We start from the raw sequence: 17,076 nt of genomic DNA, 5'->3' as shown, positions 1-17,076 counted from the left end.
GAAGGGACCAGCAGACCTTTGGTGCTACTCATCAATGCTGTATTAGTTTCACAGCTTCCCCCGCGCCTCCCCGACTGGCAGGGAGAAGCACACTGCCCCTTGATGGTGCCGAGCCCAGGGTACAATATGCCAGCGTGGGACCCGGGCTTGTCACACAGTTCCTTCTTTCTTTTCATTTGGTGTAGAAAATGGAGCTCTGCCTCTACTTATCTGTGTGTTAGAGAGAAAAAGGCCATACCTCGAGGAGCTAATGGCTTGTTGGTGTTTTCAGTCACCAGATTCAGGTAGAAGATTTAGCTGAAGCTTGCAGCAGCACACGCTTGGCTTTCTCATCCGTGTTAGCTTTGCTTCTAGTACAGAATTGAGTAGGATAGAAGAGACGGTTTTCCTGTTTGTGTCTGTGGCAACTTTGTAGATGATTTGTGGTTTAATCCTTTAAACATTTTCAATCATTTATCACCTCTTTCCCTGTAAAAGCATAAATTATTCAGATTCTAATGTTATAATCTTTTAATCAGATTATTTAATTTTGGAGAAATCAAGGTCACAATAGCAGCCCACACAGTTGACTCTGAGGAGCGACCTAAAAATTGTAACACTTATATTAGTTTCTTTTGTTGGCCAGATTTTATGGCCTTCCTTCATACGATCAGATTTTAAATAAGATTATGTGATGGTGAGTCATGTACTTGGTCTCTGACCTCTTAAACAGGTACATATATGACTCGGACCCCTTTTCAGTCTGATTTTTTAAAATGTTAATCTCTCACATGGCTTTCAAACTGTCGACAATATTGTACTCACGCTAATTTCTTTAGGCAATTGATCCATTCTTCAGCATAACTTTTGTTTCTTGGGTCTTTTCAAGACCTGTCAAAGGAAACAAAATGCTAACCTGACTTTAAGGGGCAAAAAAAAAATCCCCCCTCTACCCTGTACTATATTATTCTTTGTTCTCTGTGTGCATCAAAGTGACAATCCCACACTGTCTCAATTGAGGGAGTCTAGCGCAAAAATAAAAAACAGCCTGGCACTGTTCTAGGCTGGCAGCCAAACTGTTTTGTGTAGCTTGGTTCTGGCGGTGGTTTTCATAAGGCAGAGGGTCTACCGTCCCAGCGTCACTGAAGGAAGGCAAGCAGCCTTAGCCTTTCCTGCTCATGCCGTTTCTTTTCCCTCGTCTTCCTCTTTCTTCACGTAGAACACCATCATGAAAAAAATACTTTTTCTTAAATAGAGACATCGTTCTCCTCCCAGCTTCCACATTTCCTAAACGGCATTGTTCCGTATAGGAGCTTGTGCTATATTTGCCTTTTCCAGCTCTCTTAGAGATTTCCTTCACAGTTGCATTTTTGCCATACTCTTCAGAAAACCCTTTTGAATATTGCTAACTTTGGTCATGTTGACATAGTATTTTTGATTGGTTGGAATCTTGTCTTGCTTCACAGTTTATTATTTGAATTGAAGCTCTTGAGTAACATTTGCTTATAATATATGAATTTTTATGCCAAGGTGTCTCTTGTTGAGACCAAAAAGCTTCCTATTGTTTTTTTTTTTTGTCTAAAACACAGAGTCTGTTCCTATCTTTTCTAGATTGAATGCTCATTTTTAGAATGTCTGATAAATGTAGCTAGAAAAGCAAGTGAGCTTTCACTCAATATAAAAATGTACATTTAAAATTTTTTCCTTTGAAATCAAATGCAAGGTAGAACACAAAAGTGTTTTTAAGCTTCTCAATTATTTCTAAATTGTAGTTAGTGACGTACTCTTACAAGGGACGTGAAAATGTAGCTTTAGGATTTTTCAGTGATGATTTGAACAGGAGACTAGATTTTCACTATAAGCAAACATTCTGTGAAATTTCGTAGAATGTTCCTCAAGATGTAAATTGTTTTCTGTTGTATTAAGCAAAACAAATGATTTAAGTTCAAGTGATCACTTTAAAAATTAGTGTTTTGCAATCAAGATAAGTTAAATAGGCAGAATATGTTTTCTTAGGAGATTGATGTTATTTTGACTGATTTTTATTTTTAAGATCATCAGTGATTTCTGGCAATAAGAAAATTACTTCAGGAGAAAAAACTCATGTCTTTTTGTAAGTGTGTAACAAATATGATGGAAAAGAAAGTAAATAGTGGTTTGTGTTAAAATTATTAAGGTGAAACATTTTTATACCCCATATATGCTGAAAAATATATCTATTATGGGTGTAGTAAGATAAACTTGTACAATCTAACAGTTTTTTCCTCCCAGAGATTTCTGATTTAAAAGATGCTTTAAAATCATTAAAAAGACTTGTAAAACAGGTATATCAGATGTGTGCATTAAATAAACTCACCTGTTATTTTCTCTCATGCTCAAGACAGGTTCAGCAACATATTGGCTCATTACTTTAACAAAACAAACAAATACTCAAATTGATTTGTGTGTATAATGCGTATGTATTAAATACTACAATTCTTGATTCCTCCCCAATGCTGTTTTTTTTTTTTTTTAAAGCTTGTATTTAAGTGACTTTTTCTGTAGAGCAGCTAAAAGGAATCTGGGTGTCATGTTTGTTAAATTATATTAATTAAATCTTTAGGTCAAAATTTTAGCTTGAATGATAACAGTTTTGAGAAGGAATGCCAGTGAAACTGGTTTTTTCTCTTAGTTCAGTTAAGTACTTGACTATCTTGAGTCCTTTGTGTCAAGGTTTGGTAATATTAGAATTGGTGGTTAAGGATAATACAGACAAAAACTCTTTCCTTTGTGTCAAGGTTTGGTAATATTAGAATTGGTGGTTAAGGATAATACAGACAAAAACTCTTTCATTCTGTATATTCACATATATTGAATAATGTTTTTTGTAGATTGAATACTGCTCATTGACTTTAAATACATTTTCTCCGTTGATATGATTTTTATTTGCAATTAAGCTCTTTATCTCTTTTGTGGTAGGAATATATCTTTCAGTGACTTAGGAATTACAATGTGAATTGTCCTATTTATTTGTTTATTATAACTATACACAAAGGCATAATGGAAATATATTTAAGACCTATAATGTTTGAGCAGTGTTTTTGATAAATGCTACTGAGTTTTTCATTTTTGTAGGTAATAAATTCTGTAGTTTTGTTTCATTCAGGACACATATCAAGGCTGCTATATCTTTATAGTTTGATATTTTACAGTTTGCAGGAGTTATGATATAGAAACTTAATCCTTACATTTATAAAAGCATGGAAAATAAATTTATTAATGGATGCCAGCAAAACTGGATAAAAACAAGATTTATTGTTTTAACTAGGATTTTATTATATACCACGTTTATAATTATGACTAGGTATTTTATGTCATTTGAATATCAGTACAGATTTTAAACCTAACTCCTGGGTAAGTAGTGTTTGATATTGGTAACATACAAATATTGGTAACATGCAGTGACAAATAGTGATTTCTAAGTTCATGTGGTCAAAAATATGAGTGATCTTCCCTTAAGCATACAGTACGTACTTCAGTGTTAAAAGTCAGTAGAGTATTGCATGAAAGAGTATGTATTAATTCAGTTGTTTGATTCTCCCCTTAGTTTTTTGATACATTTTAATTCCCCCTGCCCGACATCTTATATTATCATTCTGTAGAATACTTTCACAAGTATTTCATATGTTTTCTGTGGCATCTCACACTGCTCACTTTTTATCCATAGTACCATATGAGTTCCCCTTTCAGGTTTACGCTGCATATTTTAAGCTGCTGATAGTGTAAGTAGATTGCAAGGTAAAGTGACATTTAGCTTTTTGAGCTAGTCTCATTTTTAGTATGAGAGCAGGTTTTTTTTTTTTTTTCCTCCCTGTCTTCAATCTTCTCATATTTCTCATTCAAACAATCTTACTAACATGGAACAAAGAAATTCAGAGATTTGGCTACAGCAGCAATTGAAATGCATCAAAAAGTGGCTACTACAATACAATTTTATTAATGAATGATCTACATTGGTTCCAGCTGTGTCCATGTGATTAGGCCTTCACTAGGCAACAATGGGTATTTCCCTATTGCTTTTATTTGATTTCCAAGAATGTGTCATCTGTTACATCGGCCCCTGCCAATATGCCCCCTGTAAAAGTGTTTTTTTTTCCCTTCCAAATTTCTGAAGCATAAGTTGAATACCCACACATATCCCTGCTGAAATATTGTTTCCAGTGGATAGTGGTCTAGGTTTGTATGCCTGGTGTTGCATACCAAAATTTCAGAATATAAATTAAAGTGAATGTTTATTAAGATTACCGATAAATTTTCGGAAGTGCAGTTGCCTGGTAATGCTGAAGATAGACTATTTTAGCATTTACGTTTCCATCTTAACATTTTATTACAGTGGTATAATGTGTTACAGAGGTGGACAAGCTTGCAGATTGAAACGGGGCTCGTCCAGATTGTTCCCTTCCCTGGACCATATGGTATAGTTCTAAAAGCCTTTTGTACGCTGTCTGTTCAGCTTATTGTAAACTCAATCTTTAGTGCACCTAAAAAGATAACCAAATAAAAATGGGCCAGAGAAAAAAGACTTCGTATCATGTAAGGGCCCTAGAAAGATTTGTTTTAAAGGAGATAACTGCAGATGAAATTGAAGTTGAGATGACGTAAACAAAGGGGCCTTATTCTCTGAATATTCTTCTGAGTTCATATAGATTGTCGTAGATTGCCTTTGAATGCTGATTTCAAAATGAAGGCATTTCTGTTATCTGCCTTTGCTTATTATCCTTATTTCTCTCATACTTGCAGTCTCCTGAGGAAGAGAATGTAGCTTTTATCTGTTTTACAGAAGAAGCCTCCACCGAAGAACAATGCCAAGGAATATATAAGCCCTCCCCCCTGTTTTATGAATATATGAGCTTTTCTTTGACTGATTTCGCTGAGAATTTAGGGCTTAAACTATCAATAATTTCACCCTGTTAGCCTTTCCCCATATTCAGAGACAGTTGTAAAATTTCTAATTCTTTTTCCTCCCCCCCATCCTTTACCTATTATGGTTCTATAATTCTATTTTAGGAAAAGAGGATAAGAGATTGCTTATTCCATATGCTGAGACTCTTTAAAAGCTGGAAATGAGAGTGGTTTCTCCTGACTCTCACCCCCCTTCTCTCCAAAATAAGCTATGTTGGAGAAGAGCATTAGACATTACCCATTGCTTTTTGGCACAAGAGACTTGAAGCTGAAATTCTACCAAATGGGGGGAAAAAAAAGAGAGAGAGAGAGAGAGAGTGAGCCTGTGAAGAGCATGATTCTTTACTCTATCATTACCCTGAGCCACTGAAAGGGTAACTGAGAGGAACTCAAATGTTATTGGAATGTGTAATTTTCCTCTGAATGGCCACAGTGAAATATATTTGAACAAAAAAGGCAGAAAAAGTATATGTGGCGTATGGAGTCGATGGTGGTTGAAATTAATGAATCTTTTCAGCACTGTACAATAGAAACTATCCCAAGAACAGTATACATTTAAAATATGTGTTCAACTGAAGCTTACGTGGAGAGACAGATGATTACCTTAGGGAGGTTATTAGAGACAGGTGGATGCTGTGACGGTATAATAATGCTAGTGATAAGCTGGATGAAGAATACTTACTGGATATGTATTTTTCAAGTTTGGAATTTTTTGTTCAAAAACAGAATCACTGATTTCAAGTTGGGGCAGTTTTTCCTATTTAAAAAATACTGTTATCCTGGGGTCTGTCATTTATTATGGAGATATTTTCCAAGATGCTCACAAAACTGAAAAACATAGTTTACACTTTCAGGTAAGCTAGGTTCCTCTTTCCTTCTCTCTGTCCACTCTCATTTCTTATCTATTTCTTCCTGACCTTCAGCTGTTTGTGTGTGTCTGTTACATACATGAATGAGCCACATCATACTCTAAGCAATATTATTTTATTGGCTTGGGGTATTGATGGTTTCAGTTAGGGAAACCTAACTGAATGGCTGTGCCACAAAGGGATTTCCATGGAGGAATTAGAACATGTTTATTTAAGTAATCTAGGTTATAGAAAATTGTAGGAACACTGTGGACATGCAAATTTAAAGTTGTTTTTATTTCTTTTCACTAGAAAGGACTAGACCACAGCCTGAGTCAAGGAAGAAGGAGCCAGATAGTCTAACTCAAATATCTCCTCTTTGTTGTAGCTTACTCTTAATGACACAAATGCCTCGGGCTCCAAGTAGTAGAAACTCTCACTGACTGTGACTCAAATGAGTATGGGTTTTATTTGTCTCATGTCTTAAGAAGCCTGGAGGCATTTAGTTCACAGGTGACTGATGCCATCAAGGGCTGTCCTTCTCCATCATACTTAGCACATACTTTTTGCTTCTTATTCCACAGATGACTTTTGTACCTATGCAAGTTGTGTTTACTTTGAAACAGGAAGGAAAGTGAAGGGAGCCCAGAAACCTAGTTTTCATGGAGAGCTTTCTCTCTTTAGAAGAGGATGCCTGCTCACGGGGAATTCTGTACACTTCATCAGTCAAAAGTGTGTCACATAACTACCTCTAGGATGAGAGAAGAATCTTTTAGTTTTCTAGTCTTTATTTTGGAGGAAGGCAGTGGGGAAGGAGACTTGGAGTGAGTGAGGATGGATCCACCCTGAAGTTTCCTGCTGTTACCTCTTCGTTCTTTTCTATAGTTAGTTGCTTGGACCTCTGAACTTTCTGGGTATTTGGTGTAGAAAGCAACTTGCTGTTTGTTCCCTTCTGACATGCAGTACATGTGTTTTGGTTTTGGAACGGTATGTTTCTGTGTCTGAGGACAGACTTTGCAATTAGATCATCGTGGTGTTCTTACACTTAGCACAGTCCCTAGAGAGACCCTCAATAAAACACTTGTTGAATGAATGGATGAATGAATATTAAGATTCCGTTATATTTGTTAATATTATTGGTATAAATCATTTACATATGTAAAGGGGAAAGTCATATTTTTAATTTGTGAACTAAATTTTATAGAATTGTTCATTATTGTTAAAGGGACATCAATGTAAAGATGTCAACGTTGTTTTTCATAGAAGATAGAAAAATCATCAAAATGACTTAGTACCAGTACTTTTGATGGAGCACGTTCTTCCATGAGTAAATAAAAAATATAATTTCTTTTAACTCCATGCATAGATTATTTTTTAAACAATGATGTTTTGTAGTACTTCTGTATTAAGATATCAGTTTTTGAAGACATAAGCAATTTGAGCTTATTAATAAGGCAAACAAGTCATTTGATAATTTATGTTATTGATATTGAGTTATAGGATGGAGTGTTTAGATCCTTGGAGGCCTTATGGCTAAAGCACACTAAATCAGATTCTATCCTAGGTGACCTTTTGGGTGTATTCTTTCTTTTAATTCTTAGAGTGACAGCTTCATATTTTTTCACAACACATGCAAACTGTTACATACAGTAGAAAAACATGTTCAAAAGGAACCCTAAGAAGTCATCTTTACATCTGCTTGCTTTGCCCTAAACTGTATTAGAGGATTGCAGGCTACTTCTTTATTCAAAACCTGCAGAAGAAATGGCACAGGTTGTAACTTGGTAGTGTGAGTCAGTACCTCGCAAGTCCTCCTATGTCTTACCTAAATCTTTGTTGTGTTTTTCATTTGGTTTCTTTTATTTTGACCTCAGAGGACAAAGCAAACAACTATCCGCTGTCTCCCATGCAACATCCCCTATATAGCACTATTTTAATAAATTCCTCCCTTTTCATTCACGATGGCAGGGTTGTTGGCACCTTAATTACTAAAACAACCTGTGCATGGATAGAACTTATCTCAGAGCAGGGAGTGTATTCAAGTATCTGGAACTCAAATTTTCTATCTGAGCAGTTTATAGTCACTGAAAATAAAGGAAGCCCTTTTAACATTCAGAAGCAGTCCTGGGAGAGAGTTCCTTATACAATCACAATTTAGGCAAGATAGTTTTTGAGATTTGGACTTGGAATTGGGTATCCATAGTCAGTCCCTGGGTCCTTAAGTTGCTGTTTTGGTCATACTTTAGGACGTCATAATTTATAGGGGAGCACTTTGTGCTTAAAAATACTGCTTGTAAAAGTTCAGCCCTTTCTCAGTATTTTCACTTTTGCATTCCCAGGAATCAGTCGTGTGTTTGGCCCAAAGTAGGCACCGGGTAAATCTTTGTTAAATGAGTTGTTCTGGTATTCCTTGGTAATGCTACCTAATGCAGGTAGCTTGATGCTTTGCATTTCCCCATTCCTCTTTAATTTTATGCTGCCCAGTAAGCACTCATGGTTTACTTTTTGTTGTCTTTATGTTCCCGTTCAGTGATGTCCACAGTGCTTCAGAGCATATCTGAACAGCTGACGGCTGTAGTGACGCCTGGACAGTTCACTTCATGATGAGGCTGTGACTTTCAGTTCAGGAATGCCTCTTTTGTTCCCCTCCCTCATAAGGTGAGGGCTTTTTGTTGTCTATTGATGAGAATTCAAAATACATTAACTGTTTCTTCTTTGCTGGATTATGCATGCATATAAACATGAATTGTATGCAAACTCTGCTGCCACAAAATGGAAATCTGGCTGGGAGGACACACATGTGTCCGATATAACTATAGTATGGGTAGGATTGTGGTAATTTCTCTAATTGGGGTACAAGCCAAGTTGGTGGTACTACAGAGGAAGGAGTAATCACTTCTGACAGGATGGATATGAGTAAGCAATTGACTTAAACCTTCATGGATGAGATGGGATTGCGGTGGAGTCTTGAACTATGTATGTAGGAATCTGATGGGTAATAAAGGTGAAAGGATTCCAGAAAGAGGAAGTAGCACTGGTAGTGCTTGGTGGTGAGAACGTGTATGGGATGTTTGGACGTGGAGTCTGTTGTGTCTGGTGTAACGGTGTGTCTGTGGAAGTGGTAGGAATTGAAGATAAAAAGGAACTTGGCACCAAATTGTGCGGGGTCTTGTTTCTTGTTAAGTAATTTTTCTTTCTTCTGTAGAAATAATCATAGGTTTTTGAGTGGAGAATGGACACTAAGATACCTGTAAGTTTCAGAGGAAGAATGAAAGACAGATGAAATGTAGTTGCGGGTGAAGATGGTGAGGGAAGCTGGGGGCAGAAGGACCTGGGAGGGGAGGGGCTGATCCCAGAGGCCTGGGGTGGGTCAGCTAAAAGCCTCGCCCTTTGTCCTTGCATTCAAAGTTGTGCACCAGTGTCCTGGCTGGCAATTTGGAGCCTTCTTCCCACCTACGTCATTTTGTAAGACTGTTGAACATGCCTCCCTTCCCCACACCTGGGACACCAAGTATTTTAGCCTGAGTTCTAGAAGAAAGCCAAAGAGGGAAAAGGTTGAGTGGCTGTTGCGTGAACCTAGTGTATCTGCATATTTCTTCAGCTCCTTTTTGTAATCGAGATCCTGGCTTAACACTGTGCTTTTTAGGCTTTTGGCTGTTCTTCTTTGTGTGTGTGTGTGTTTGAGCTTTCTTTTTTTTATTTTATTTTGTTAACATTTTTTTTTTTATCGAATGATAGTCATTGACTGTTTTTCTTAAAGTAGAACTGGCTATTGGTCCCTCTCTGAGACCCGGCTTAACTGTTTTATAACATTTATCACCCTGGGTTGTAATTATATCCAGGCTTGAGACCAGAAACTATATTTGGGTTATTTGGGTCATCTTAATATCACAAAACACTTAGCGTAGTGTTTAGAGTGTAGTCGTTCAATAGATGCTTGTTGAATGAAGCAGATTTGTTTGTGCTTTGCTGTCACACCCGCCCTTCCTGCTCTCTCACATGACAGGCGTGTTCCCTCTCAGGTTCCGGCTGTGCCTGCTGCCTGGAAGGCTTTACATCCAGAGCTGTGTAGCCCCCTCCCTTTCTTCTTCTGGCTTCCGTTTAGATGTCACCTCATCAGTGAGGTGTCCTCTGACAACTGCACAGAAAATACTCCCCTTCCCCAACTTCGTCCTCAGCAGCCCCTGTTCCCTGTGATCCTGTGTGATTTTTCTGTATAGTTCCTGCCACCATCGGATGTACATTTGCCTGATGGTTGTCTTTTGACTCCAATTAAAAAGAAATTTCTTATGATAACAGGAACATCTTTTGTTCTTGTTGCCAGATTTATCCCCAAATACTTGGAACAATGATGGCTACATAGTAGGCACAATAGAAATTTGCTCAATGAATGAATGGTAAAAACTAGACTGCAAAGGAGAATAAACATTCATCTGCAGGTTTGTTTACAGGTTTATGCAAGTGATGGTATTGTTAAAACTTTTATGATATCAAATCATTAATATTGTGCTCAGAAAAATAAAAACAAATTCTATTTTCTGTAGATTGTGCCTGTGAAATCTAATTATGGATTAGTATTTGTTTTAAAATATTTGAATGCCAAGCAGATCTAGTCAGAAAACACTTTTATTATCCATGCCAGCTTAATTTCTAAGGCAATGAAATGGAAGACTGTCATTTCAGCAAGCAACTTATTTTCATTTGTGAGAATGGAATATTGTGAATATTCTAATTGATTTTTGAGGATGGTTTTACAAGAAAATAATCCTTGTTTCTGTACCCTGTACATTTGCCCTTAAAACAGAAGGAAACTAAAAACAGGCATGGACATTCTTTGTTCAGGAAGGTACACGCTTATAACTGACTTTGGGATCAGCCAGTCCCAAAGTAAAAGGTAAATCTTGGGAGACAGAAAACTTTAAAAAAAAGTCCTGATTGAAAAAATCACTTTATATGTATATTTAAAGCTTCCAAAGAGATCTAGACTGTTTATCATGAGCTCAAGCTTCTCTTTTATTATATTTTACTGCAAATTCACTTGGATATTTTTCCAGAAATCTGAAGTCTGTAATTTGGCAGTAAAAAAGTTGGTTATCAAATCAATATTATTATATGGCTTTTAGTGTCATAAGAATTCCCTTTTGGAAACCTATAAAAACTCACTTTTTTCTCACCATAAACTTTATCTGTCACTTTTCTATAAGGTCAGAGTACTAATGTTGGAGGTGATCTGCTCTGGGACAGAGAGTCAACAAAGCGGTAATAAAGTTAAAAAATGCCACTAGGCACCTTCCTAGGATTAGGATTTCTTTTTCATATCAAGTTTGTGCTCATTTTAAAATATGGAAGATTGTGTTTTGATTGGTGTATTCTTAGTGTCCCTTTAAAAATTGATGGAACGATAAGCTTGCCTCTAATTTTTCATTTAGGTATTTTATATTTTTATTAGTATTTGTGTATTTTTCTGGAGATTAATTCTTAATTACTTGTATACTTTTAGTGGTAGGTTGTTTTCTTTCTAGATTTGTAAGTTAAGTTTTTCAGTATAGACGGTTTTAAAAATGAAATATGATGAAATGGTTACATTAGGAAACACTCCAGGAATAATAGAGTTATTTCTTATTACTTCTTGAAAATGAAACATAATATTTAAATTGTAAAAAGTACTAGGACTTGGAGGTTGCATTTAAAAGTATTTCTCTGTTAAGTCTGAGTTGCTGTTGGGTTATATTTATTGAGTATGCGTTCACCTACTGCGCGTATATCTAAGTATAGGAAAAATCTGAGTATATGGGAGGAGACAGCCTTTTCACATTGCAAGACTGTGTCTCTAGCAGTTTAAATAGCCAATCAGTCTCATTTCTTTTTTTAAACATGTGTAACACATATGGATGATTATGCAATAGCATTTTTCTGCTTTCTTAATACAGACACTTTGGAAATTAAGTGTGAAACTAGAAGACATTCTTTTCACTTTTATTCACCTTAATTAAATATTGCCTCTTATTTCGAGATTCATACCTAATTATTTAAGGCACAAATTAATTTTGACATTTTACTTGAACTTTAAAACTTTGAGTTTGCACTATACTTCCCCATGTTCCTATTCAAAACCGTTAAGTATCAAAATAATGTTTTAGTTCCTAACGCACTCTGTCAAAGTACAGCCCCAGGTTTCCTATATATAGTAAATAAAGATCTTTATCTGTTTATAATTATTTAATAGTTCAACTATATTCTTAAATTAATTGAATATTGCTTTTATTTTATGCATTAGGCAGGCAGTATTTGCAAAACCAAATTATAGTGTTTGTGACTAGCAGTAGCCCCATTAGTTTAACCCTTGATGATTAGTTTTTTAATAAGTTTCTTTATAGCAATAGCAGTTAAAATAATTTGAAAACCACTTGCAATCTCCTGGAGGGGAATAAGCCTTCAGTAATTGGGAAGTAGTTTGTTATTTCAAACGATTTGGCCTCCTTCCCTAAAGTTAAGAAAAATTTATAGTTTCTTTTAATTGCAAGTTGAAACATATTCAATGAAGATAACTTGAAGAATAAAATGAAGTGCAAAGAGAAAAACAGAATCATTTGGAATTCTACCGTAATGATTATTTATGTCTACCTGTGTGCACAAGCACGCTTATTGTTATCTGCTCATTTCATCGTATATTTTCATATATTCGTTTCATGCAGTCACACAATAGTAGAGACATTTTCCCATGCCAATAAATATTCTTCATTATGATTTTTGATCATTAATCACGTAATACGTTTTTTTTTTGATAGTTTGATTGCTTTCAACTTGGGGCAGACTTTAATAAAGATTCCTGACAATTTCCAGGATTAATTCTTAGACGTGTTACTGTTGAATCAAAAGATATGTCCAGTTGTCAAGCTTTTTGTATTACGTTCAAATGTGATAGTAAGTTTTAATATTTCAAAGCAAATCTAGCCTTACACATTAGTAGAGTGGGTAACAGCCCTCAGGCTGTGTTTTCAGGACCTGAGAGAGTCAGGTCATTTTAATTCACAGACTGTTCTCATCTACAGTTGACCCAGGAACAACTCAGCCTTGAACTGCACAGGTCCACATATACCGGGATATTTTTCAGCAGTAACTACTGCAGCACTGCAGGGTCTGTGGTTGGTTGAAATTGCACATTGGAAGGAACCCACTGTAAATTACACACAGATTAAGCCCCCACTCCCTCTCATTGTTCGAGTCAACTGTACTTTGCAGATGGCTGAAGTTTTGCCATCACCTGTTGCCTGTTTGTCACATACGTGTACTCCTGGAGAGGTGACGCATTGTGCCTGGCAAGGATTTACTCTGAACAATCTGAAGGAGTTTATCTGATATTTAAATTTAGTTCTTGCAAGTGAAGTTTAGAAACAAGGCAGGAAAAAAGACATTAGAGCATTGAGCAAGAGGAATGGTAAGCGGAAACAAAGCATTGCTTTACTTTGCTCAGTTCTACTAAGATCATTTGAACAACTGTTATATGAAATTCAAGGTATTATGTACCTAGTTTTAGGAGTTTAAGTTATAATCTCTTCTGCAGTGATTCAGGCTGTTTGTTAACTGTGAATGCTAATTAATCCAGTAGAGAGACTTACGGTCCCTGCTATGGTACGCATGTATGCCGGATAGAGATGCAAGGGGGAATTAATTAACTCCTAAGCAACCTTACTCTGTTTGAACACACTGTTTGCAAAGTGCGAAATTACTTCCTTAAGAGATGTTGAAGATGCAGAGTGCAGCTTTGGGTAGTTTGCAAAGAATACTCTGTACTCTAGGGTCTGCCTCATTAGACAAAATATTTGTATCATTGGAATGTCTCCTTGAAAAAGCCATTGATAAAGAGATAATAGTGACAAGCAAGGCCACTAAATAGATAAAAGTCATAGTGCTTGCTCCAATCAGGAAACTTTGAGCTATTGCTACTTATCTTCTATTCACTGGAAGCTTGTGTGTCAGATGATATGGGCAAGCCTGTGCGAAAGTATGAAGAATAGTAGACCGTCTAGAAATTATATGCCATTGTCTCTGTAATGCCTTCACTTTGTACAACATGCTCGATCCTAAATATCTTCAAGATATTAAAATCCCAGTCTATTATTATCAGACTGACTCTTTTTCTTATAATAGTGGGTAGCTAATGATATGCCCCTTGTGATATTTAAAAATAGTGATACAGCTCTCATTACCACATCTATTAGCCCCAGATTTACTCAGCCCTGGTCTAAACTGGGTTTCTGGGCTTTTTAAAATTTATCAGTAACAATTTCTAGACTCTGTCTAGAGATGCCTTCTTAAAACATTAGTAGATGTCTTAGACCATTGGTAAATCAGAAGATGCTTGAAAAATATATGGCACCTAGAAAAAGACCCACTGCAATGAATAAATAGAAGAAAATGTACTTTTAAGTAATCCCACTTCTAGTAAACTTCTATATTCATGTAGAGCTTTGGAAGTAAGAAAAGTGTTAGTAAATATTTTAACTGATGCAGCTTTAAAACACGGTTTTATTGGTTTGGATCTTAAAGAACAGATTCTAGGACTGGTTTCACCTCAGACTTCCTAATACCATTTAAAAAAATATGTTACTGCAGGATGACTTTCACTGACATAAAATGTATATTAAATTATTAAAAGTCTCTACACCATACTAAGGATTTCTATTTCTAGCCCTTTAATCCTCTGTGGAAATTTTTCCTCCTTCTCCCAACTGTTTACCTGATATTCTTTTGCCCCCTGATTTTGCATTTCTTTTAAGTTGGTTTCCCTCACTGATAAACAGATTGAGTTGTTAGATTATGTCCTTTCTATTTTTCACTGGAAGTGAGTAAATCCAGAACGTTATACTTGCTGACATTTATTTCAACTCATCAAGGGAATGCCACCCATGTTTGCTTGGGTTACTGCACTTCAAATAGGACGTTGAGAATGTTTGTGTGTTAGAGTAACTATGCTATTTCTGTTTCAGAGTTAACTGAAAATGTGATTCGCGCCTCCCACTTGGAGAGGGAAACTTCCCAACAATTTTTTAGTTAGTTAATACAGATTAAGTTCTTAAAAGATGTTAGCGTGAGACACACCAGTCCCAGTGTGGTTAAGACTCTGTTAGTCATTTTATTTTAAATTTATTTGGTGTGTATATTTATAATTACCTTGCACAAACCAGGTCTGAGTTAAAATTTGGCATGGAAGTCAGTGTAGTAGCAAGATAATGCTTTTGTCTAATAAACAATGTCCATCTAATGATTAAACCAGTTGAATCCTCCAGGTTATAGACCTGACTGTCCTTGGGTTAAATGCTCTTACAGAGTCCGGTCAGGTCAGAGAAGATTACTGCCCATGGTGTGAAACATGACTTCTAAACACCTCAGCAGGACTGCTGGAAGAACTGTTTTCCTTAGAATGAGTTGTGACTTTCTGAATACCGTAAGATGCCACCTGTTATATTTAGATGGTGATAGAATGTGTGCATTAAGTTCTGTCTGTGAGAGTAAATGTTAATTAGTAGTAGTAAGAGGTGATTGTGTGTGGTTGATAATAATCAAGGTCTTGGATGAGTTGGGAAGAAATTGTCAAGGCCATTGCTAAAGGGTTTTATGGCTTACTGACTCAACCCACATTTGTCGAACCCCTTCTGTTTGCTAAGTGTGGGGTTACAGTGGTCATCAAGCAGACCTGGTCAGTGTCCTCATGGAACTTAATGTCCAGTGGGGGATATGGATATTATATAATCACCTATGTAAATATAGTCTGCAAGTGATAACTACCAGAAAGTACTACAGATTGTTATTTCAAGGGGACTTGGGCTTTGACGGCAACTGTTGCAAATTGTGAAATAGGCTGACCTATTCAACCCCGTGGCTGACCTCCTCACTGCCTGCTCCACACCTTTCTTGTCATGTGAATCTTGGATACTCTTTTCCTCCATCCTCATCCTGAAGGTCTACTATCCCATCAAAAAGTTGCCAGTTTAGAGCTGGGGGAGTGGGGTGAAGGACAAGGGTTGTGAGGTAAGAGGAGGGATGATTATGCAGGACTCAGGAAGGAGTCACAAAAGTTAGAGTTTCATGACCCTAACCGTTTGGTATTCAATTTTGTGTGACATACCACTGATGTCCTAGGTTTACAAACTATTGGGGGTTATTATTGAATATAGTATACACTAAGTGTATTTATCGTCTAATAGTGACATTTACATCCAAATGCACGTACATTTCTATTGTAATATTTATCATTTGCACAGTAATAATGATTAACTATCGATATTTAAACCCCAAACTCTGAAGACTGGAAAATGGAGGCACCTTTTATTTGGTCACATCATGTGCCTGGAGTGAAGCAGATAGGAAGATATGTCATTATGGGGTTAGATGCTCCGGGTTTAAACCCTTGCTCTGTCACTTACGCTTTGATGTCAGTATTCTCTGTTTCTTCTTCTATAAAAGGGAAATGATTGAGCAGTGGCACCAGCATTCCTTCCACGCATGATTCTGTGATACACTCTGGCTTCTCCACTTAGGTCCCCATATCTGAATGGGTCAGGTAGCCCAGTTTTCTCCCACTGAGCTGATTTGCAGCCCATTTCGGGAAGGTAGAAGCTTGGAGAAATGCCATCTTGAGAAAGCAAATACATTAGTCATCTTGTCAAACTTTTATAAAATGCATAATTGTTGGCAGAAAGTATTTAAAAATGCCTTTTTTTCTTCCCTGTTAAGTAAAAGCCTAATTACTAACTGTGGGATGGGATCTCCAGACTGATGGTGAGGGAACTGGTTTCTCATCCTGCTTCCACTTCTAGTATTAAACTGGGATGACGATAGATCAAACAGAATAAAAGACTGAAGGTGATTTTCAGAATTCATGGCTCTCCCTGATATTCTCTTAGGTCATGAAACTTGCTTTGGCCTAGAATTCAACTGTTTATGGTGTTTCTCTGATTTCTTTAATCATGGTTACTTCTGTTGTGTTCGTAGGTTAAGATAAACACACATCTACATGAACTTAATTTATTGATTTCAGTAGATTCTACTTTCTGTGAACAATAAGAAAAAAGAATAAATATTTGAAAGAGAATATAGTAAACTGTGTTCAGATATCCTAGCTGCTTAATTTGGTTTAGGCTTCGGGAATAACGGGAGATCAGTAAGTAGCGAGTAGAGGTCTACCTAACACTAGTTTGCTCAGGACCCGTGTTAAGGTGAACACAACGTTACTTGTTTAAAGGCAGAATCAGCTTCCTATTTTGTCCTGATTTTCACTTCAAGCTCTACAGAACCTTAGTGGCAT

At 36.5% G+C, this 17,076-nt stretch overlaps 1 protein-coding gene across 9 annotated transcripts in view; it reads left to right on the top strand.

Annotated features, from left to right (window-relative positions):
* GTDC1 (glycosyltransferase like domain containing 1) overlaps positions 1–17,076 on the top strand; it is a 344,764-nt gene that overhangs the window by 76,319 nt on the left and 251,369 nt on the right. For 2 of the 9 annotated variants that reach the window (XM_072960917.1, XM_072960918.1), the window contains one exon: positions 8,299–8,426. The exons of the other annotated variants lie outside the window; for them this stretch is intronic. In XM_072960917.1, coding sequence (XP_072817018.1) covers positions 8,398–8,426 — 29 coding nt within the window. In that variant the 5' untranslated portion in view covers positions 8,299–8,397. The remainder of the gene's footprint in view (positions 1–8,298; positions 8,427–17,076) is intronic. 9 annotated transcript variants of the gene reach the window in all.

This window comes from Vicugna pacos, chromosome 5, assembly GCF_048564905.1.
Source record: "Vicugna pacos chromosome 5, VicPac4, whole genome shotgun sequence".
Lineage (NCBI taxonomy): Eukaryota > Metazoa > Chordata > Mammalia > Artiodactyla > Camelidae > Vicugna > Vicugna pacos.
Note: the sequence above shows the minus strand (reverse complement) of the source record. Positions and strands in the feature narration are given on the sequence as shown.